General features: G+C 33.2%; 1 protein-coding gene across 3 annotated transcripts in view; it reads right to left on the bottom strand.

Annotated features, from left to right (window-relative positions):
* The window catches only part of LOC148623360 (nephrocystin-1-like), a 50,224-nt gene that overhangs the window by 7,883 nt on the left and 34,552 nt on the right, over positions 1–7,789 (bottom strand). For 2 of the 3 annotated variants that reach the window (XM_088565168.1, XM_088565169.1), the window contains 4 exons: positions 5,944–6,043; positions 5,500–5,612; positions 4,926–4,999; positions 3,345–3,389 (listed from right to left, as the gene is read on the bottom strand). In XM_088565168.1, the coding sequence (XP_088421294.1) occupies positions 3,345–3,389; positions 4,926–4,999; positions 5,500–5,612; positions 5,944–6,043 (332 nt within the window). Of the gene's footprint in view, positions 1–2,892; positions 3,091–3,344; positions 3,390–4,925; positions 5,000–5,499; positions 5,613–5,943; positions 6,044–7,789 lie in introns of those variants that run through there. The other variant, XM_088565170.1, reaches the window with a different exon arrangement.

The raw sequence follows: 7,789 nt of genomic DNA, 5'->3' as shown, positions 1-7,789 counted from the left end.
CTCAAATCCCTTTTGCATCTGTTTGGTAAAAAAAAAATTATGTTTATATTAGAAACAAAAGGCTCTTAAAGAGCCTGAATCACTCACCTGGCAAACCATGCCCAATTAACTAAGTAAGTAAAGGTATCATGCTTTGTTACCATGTTTGGCAAACAGGAGGCTCCCAAGAGCCTGAATCGCTCAGCTGGTTGAATTTGCCTTTCAAAGGCAATAAATTTAACATGAAGTTGTCCAATAATTTTGACTCAAAAAGTCTTTGGTAGGACTTATCATAAGGATCATTCCAACAATTGAAGGTTTCTTTTAATCTATCATAGTTTTCAAGATATTGACTGAAAACTGCAAAAAAAAAAATTTGGCCTTAACTCTTATAAGGTCTGACAACTTTGATCCCTAAAGACTTTTGTAGTCCTACTAATAAGGATCATTTCAGCTATTGAAAGAATTTGGCTAAACTAATGGTTTTGGAGATATATGTGTAAAACTACTGTCTGACCTCTTATGTTCTATTTTTAGTAGAAACGGCCATGTTTTTCGACGGATCAAAAATCCCCATATCAGTTCTACGCAGGATACATCAATGAACATCCATACCAAGTTTGTTTCCAATTCATAAAATAATGTCAAAGAGGAAGATTTTTTTAAAGAAATAACATTAAAAATGGCAGAAATTGTTGAAAAAGGGCAATAACTCCAATATGGCTTAATGGATTAAACCAAAAATTTGACAAGTAGATCTCATCATGCTGAACACTTTTACCAATGTCAGAATTTAGTTAAACCTAATGGTTTTGGAGATGTATGCAAAAAACCACTGTCTGACCCCTATGTTTTATTTTTAGTAACAGCGGCCATGTTTTTGCGATGAATAAAAAATCCCCGCATCAGTTCTATGCAGGATACTCCAACGAACATTCATAACAAGTTTAGTTCTAATTGATCAAGTAGTATCAGAGGAGAAGAGAAGAGTTTGTATAATTCTTAACTATGACGACAGATGCCAAGTGATGGCAACAGCTCACTTGGCCTTTGACCAGGTGAGCTATAAATTGCAAAAAAGAGCATATATTGATGAATTCTGTAAGTTCAAAAGAATACCTAAGACACTGTAAATGGTAGAAATGCCTTCAAAGTGTTTTTAGAACCTCTGGAAAAAATTTGGGCAGGGGTCTCCCTATGCCCTGTTATTCCACTGGGTCTGAGGGGGCATTAGCCCATTTGCTGAAAAAAAAAACCCCATGAAGTTAAATCATGGCATTCCACATTTTTTTCATCATCACCATTCATATCAAGAGACAATATTTACTATATAAACCAATTTTCATTGAAAGCAATTATACAAATGAGTGGGAAAATGGCTAGCGAGAACAATCTTTCGTCATCACCATTTAACTTAAAAAACTCCTAATTTCCTCAAGAAACCAAAAGTCATTGAAATCTGAGCAACTGGTGGAAATGGTTGCAAAATGGCAGCCATTCTGAAAATCGCCACCTTAAAAATAATTTCAATACTGCCAGACAACTAAGAATATTATGTTTATCTTATGGGTAGCTTTCATTTTCATTGTTCTTCTATAGATGAGGAAAAAATAGCAAAAAAAGCATTTTGACCATTATGTTCTATTTTTTGTTATGATGGCCATCTTTTTTTACAAAAAATTTTAAACGATCATTTTGTAAAGGAAACCCTAAAAAATTAAGCCAACTTTTATTAAATTTTGTTGCAACTGGTTTCAGAGATTTGTACATGTGAAAAAGGACAAAAAAATCTGTTTCAGGGGCCACAACTCCTACAACACGCAACAAATCATTTTGAAAATTTCAGTGAAGGTCCATCATCTGATGGTGAACAATATAGATCTCCATCAGAATTTTGCTAAATTCAATGGTTTTTGAGCTATTTGCAAAAAACTGTATTTCGACCCTATGTTCTAGTTTTAGTAATAGCAGTTTTTTCACCAATCAAAAATAAACTGCTGTCTGACCCCTATGTTACATTTTATGTAATTGTGGCCATGCTTTTTGACAGATTTTGTGCAAGATACTCTAAGGAACAATCATATTAAGTTTCATACATATCCATTCAGTAGTTTCAGGGGAGATGTTTGAAAAATTGTTAAAGATGATGACGGACACAAAGTGATGGCAATAACTCACAAGCCCTAAAGACAGGTGAGCTAAAAAAAGTATGTGCAAAAACCAACTGTTGTAGGGAATAACAAAATGGTAGGCAAACAAACCAAATTTTTTGCTAAGAGAACTGTGTGATCAGGTGACTAATTCCAAATACATTTTAATCCTAACCTTGACCTATGTGTTATCACAATTAAAAAAAGTGTCCCAACAAACAAAACAGTATACATATACTTATGGAATAAATACACACATATATATAAACATTTTAAAAAAGTTCAACATCACCAAATGATGGTAAAAATAGAAATTAATTCAGATAGCAGATCAGATATCCTTCATCAGTATTTGTATAATGAAGGGCAGCTGAACTCAGTTGAAAGGTACCATGTTATATTTCACATACTGCTGTTGCTTATAGATTAAATCAGGTAAAGCCATAATGAACAATAATATTTTTTAATCTATAAAAAAACTATCAAAAATCATAGTACAAAGAAAAAAGCACTCTGTACAAAAGCATTGTATCAAATGCAAACAGGGGCCCACCTAAGAATGTTTTCCCCATTAATTCTGTCCAGTGTTATTGTACTAAAAATTTGATAATGAAATATTGGAAAATAAGCAAAAAATGATCATGCAAATATAAAATGAAGGTTTAGGGTCAAGCAGCTTGTCATCCATGAAAAGTATTTTGTACACTGTTTAGATACCTCAATAATATTGGCATCCAAATCAAATAGGATTGTTTTACAACTCTGAAAATGAAATTAATCAAAATATGAGAGAAACAAACTCATTTTTACAAAAGAAATGGAACAAGTTGGAAACAAATCTAACAGTTGCAAAATCTAAAACTGCTGTGTTATTGTTCTCATAAAATAAAACACTTTTCAAGTAAGACAAACAGGTGTTAACAGTGTAATACCATGCAAATACACACATTCTACTTACGAGCTAAAAATACAAATAAAATAAAACAAATACTAGTTAACGAAGGAAGATCATGCTTGTCACTGTTACAACAATAGGGAAATTTGACCATATTGCTACAGTTATAAAATTACTTCATTTAGAAATTTAAAAATTTCACACATAGGACTGACATACATCATAGCTTCTTGGATTGAGGATAGGATAATTTGATCATGCAGTTTACACAAAAATCTACACACGACTCTAGCTAATAGTGTTATAATATTTATATTAACCTTCTCAGGGGCCCTAATTGCTTTAGATCTCTCAATCCATGCTTCCTACAAATAAAACAAGACATATATGACTTACTTGGTAAGCACTGGAGGTTTTTGATCCTTGTGAAAATAGTAGCAGACATGCACAGTCAATTTCAAAGGTTATATGATGTAAAATAAAATTGTACATAATTTAGAATTGCTTTTTTTTCTTTTAAAAATGATTAAATTAAATGTAAATCTTGAATACTGATTTCAGAGATATTATCTGTAGATCAATATTTAAACAGTATCCTACTTCACACACATTTACAAATTTTGTTTCACCTTTTTCACCAATTTTTAGACCTGCCCTGCCCAAAAATCAATTTGCAAGTACATTCAAAAACTATTTTAAAAGAATATTTATTCTTACACTGTAATTATACTCAAATAAAACCAATTTCAACATAAGAAAATAATTTCTCTAATTCTAAATAACTTTTCATACCTCCTGAACAATGTGGGGAAAATATTTCTCATCTCCAGACAGACATGAGTTCTCAGAGTGGTCCAATTACAAAGGGGTGAATGGTTGTTGTATTATTGTGTCATGGGTCGACAAAATGTTGGGACGTTTGTGTTGTTCTCCAGTAACAACTGTTGATGTCAGCATGATATGATTGCAATATGTCAAAATACTTAAAATATGAAAAATTATTTCTTTCAACATAAAAAATTCATAATTAACTCCGTTTGGTTATAGATTCTATATTGCCAAGATGTACATTAGATTTTCTAAAACAGAAACTTTTTATCAATTTAAATTTTACTAAAATAACTGTTCATCAGTGACTCTTTGTCAATCATGAAATATTGTCTAGGACCTGTACCGTGCCGTAACATTATAACTAAATAACTGTCCAGGACCTGTACCTTATCATAACATTATAACTAAATAACTGTCCAGGACCCGTACCTTGCCGTAACATAATAACTAAATAACTGTCCAGGACCCATACCTTGCCTTAACATTATAACTAAATAACTGTCCAGGACCCATACCTTGCTGTAACATTATAACTAAATGACTGTCCAGGACCCATACTTTGCCGTAACATTATAAATTGGTCACTGTCTTGGACCCGTACCTTGCCGTAACATTATAACTTGGTCACTGTCTTGGACCCATACCTTGCCGTAACATTATAACTAAATGACTGTCCAGGACCCGTACCTTGCCGTAACTTAATAATTAGCTCACTGTCTAGGTGTGTACCTTGCCGTAACATTATAACTAAATGACTGTCCAGGACTCGTACCTTGCCGTAACATTATAACTAGATCACTGTCTAGGACCTGTACCTTGCCGTAACATAATAACTAGCTCACTGTCTAGGACCTGTACCTTGCCGTAACATTATAGTTAGATCACTGTCTAGGACCCGTACCTTGCCGTAACATTATAGTTAGATCACTGTCTAGGACCCGTATCTTGCCGTAACATTATAACTAAATGACTGTCCAGGACCCGTACCTTATCGTAACATTATAACTAGATCACTGTCTAGAACCTGTACTTTGCTGTGACATTACAACTAGATGACTGTCTAGACTTACCCTAAATATCTTCATTATGTCCATCTCATCTGCTACTTCTGGGAAAGATGCCAAGAAAGGACTGTAAACTAATTCTGAAACAATTAAATTTTTTATAGAAACAAGTTTTATCATAAGATACAGAACTTAAATTAAATGATACTAATCACTGCATCACGTTTACATATAATATATTACTGCATCACATGTACATATAATATATTCATATACTGTTTTGATTTTGACTACTACCATTCTATTTCTCTTTGTATTTGTTTCATGTTAATTGCAGATGATAAAGAGGGAAATAAAGTTATTGTACTTAAGGAATTCATATCAGGTTTGAGAAAAAATAATTGAAAAAAAAACTCTATTTAAATAAATTGCCTTGTGCCTACTCATTGGTCAAATGTGTGTAAGGTTTGTCTGAAATATTGCTGAAAATGAAGTCCATAAAATAAATTAAATGTCATGATGGTTACCAAGAATCTGAAAACTCAATTTAGCGAACAATACATATAATGAAAAGTTTACTATAGACAAAAGAAATCAACCAAAGACCTGTGATGACCTGTATGTTGACATTACATTGTACCTGTCGATTCTAGATCCACTCGGTCCTTGAGTAATGTGTCAGCCAAGATTTGACGGTAAAATGAATACATGCTGATCAAAGATGCATTGCCTACTAATACATCAGGTAAAATGCTATCAAATGAAATAAAAAAAATATTAAGTATAAACTGTATTCAAATTCTTTTTTTTTATTACCTCTCTTTGATTACTAATTATCTATACTCCAAAATAATTCTTAATTCAATTAATACCTTGTACCCAAGAAAATTGATACCCATGAAATTAAATGAGATAAATACAATTGTCTATTTATGATGCACTACTGGAGACATACATGTGCAGGAGTATTTACTTGTTCCTATGGGTATTTCTGATATTAAGTTTACACATATTAATTCATAAGCACTCAAAGAATTACATTACATTGCCCAAATATTTTACTACATAGGTCTAGCATACATACTCTAACTGTTCCTTCTTTTCTCTATTTGGTATTGACACTTTAATGTTCAGTCGTGGTTGTTTGTTCCCAGACAGAAGAGACATGAAAGCATTGGAGGAAGCTAGAAACAATATAATAATACATAAACAATACAATAATACATGTATACATAAACAATATATCGTTTGTTTGTTTGTTGGGGTTTAACGTCCGAGCAGCAATATTTCAGCTATATTCAGACGATGAACGTGAAATTGATGATAAAATGAACATGAAATGATGATGAAATGAAAAAGGGATGGGACAAAAGGACAATGGGGTTGACAAATTTTGATTGCCACTGGAAATAGGAGCGGTGGGTAGGGTCGGGCAATTTAGCCTCCTGTGGCGGAGCCCTATGGTTCCTACTCCAGGAGAATACCACAGTAGGGTTCTTTAACGTGCGAGGAATGTGGCATCTTTCCCAACACGGTGCACCACTATGGTTTGCGGTCAGGTTTTCCTTATTATAGCATGACAACCCCAGCATGTAACACGCCAGGGATACCCCATTCCACCACCTGGGGCACACATCCCAGTTGCTCTGTGGGCAGAGTGCCCTAGCCCCTGGCTAGGGTTCTGAGCATTATTTAGTCGCCTTTTATGACAAGCTTAGATCTGCTGCAGGGCTATTCTTTTAATATCCGGACCTGCACGGGACCATAAACAATATAGTAATACATGAATATAAATAATACAAAAATATAATACAAAATCTGTATTACATGCTGTATTGACCACAAAATACCAACATCAGGCCAAAGGGGCAGACATTAGTTAAGTGGTGATACAGCATTCGACATGGATTTGCCATGTATTATTCTTTATATCATATATATTAAAAGAGAGAAACTATTTTGTCAAATAAAAAATTCCTGCTTTTGAGGTGAATAAAGTGCAAATCAGAATGGGGTATGTGAACAGTTTTGATTGTATTTCAGCTTCTTGACAAGTTCATGTACTGTATTTTGATGACTTCACTATTTATTTCACAACTACTTGTAGGTTCATCACAGGAAATGAGATATAAGCAATTTCATAGTGTTTATACTGAATTAATTGAATTCTTACTGTACCAATGTGATTTGCTGATAGTCTCTCATTTATTATTGATTCACATTAAAGATTTTTTTTTTATGTTACTTCAAGAGTTATCTGCTCCTGATAGTAAAATCTGAGAGACAACTGATAATAAAGAACAAGGAGTTCTGAAAGGGTTTACCTATGTGGAACAGGTTTATCTATGTGGAACAGGTTTACCTATGTGGAACAGGGTATATGATACGGGTTGTGATACAGACCAATGAAAAGAACCTTTATTGGGATAAAATACTTGTATTTAGTACTAAATATATGATATATATATATATATATATAAGTACCAGCACACAAAACAATCATCTTCTGAAATCAAAATGAATCGTACAAACAATCTAAGTATATACTGCTTTATACTGGGGAGAGGAAATGTTGTAACAAGTCTGGCCAGAGGTATTTGATAAAATGGTCCTTAAATGTAGAACAAACCCATAACAAAAGAATGATAAATTAATATATTTTATAGTCATGGTTGAGCTCCAGTGATAGGAGTTTCTGTGAAATAACAAGCCTGGTGGTAGAATTCTTTGGTAGGGGTTTCCTGCAATATAAAGCCATTTGCTGGCTATTTCATCAAAGAACAAGTCAAGGTGACAGCATTGCAGCACAGCCAAGTGAAATCTGACATTCTTTGCTTTGTATTTTTATTTTCAAAAATATCCATATGCTGCCTCATGGAAGTGATTCTGAGTAGGTAAAACTAACATCCTCTTCACTTATAATGTCTGTA

The sequence above is a fragment of the Perna viridis genome, chromosome 2, assembly GCF_037379345.1.
Source record: "Perna viridis isolate PV_CMFRI_1.1 ecotype Kerala chromosome 2, ASM3737934v1, whole genome shotgun sequence".
Lineage (NCBI taxonomy): Eukaryota > Metazoa > Mollusca > Bivalvia > Mytilida > Mytilidae > Perna > Perna viridis.
The sequence above is the reverse complement of the archived record's forward strand: the minus strand, read 5'-3'. Positions and strand labels throughout refer to the sequence as shown.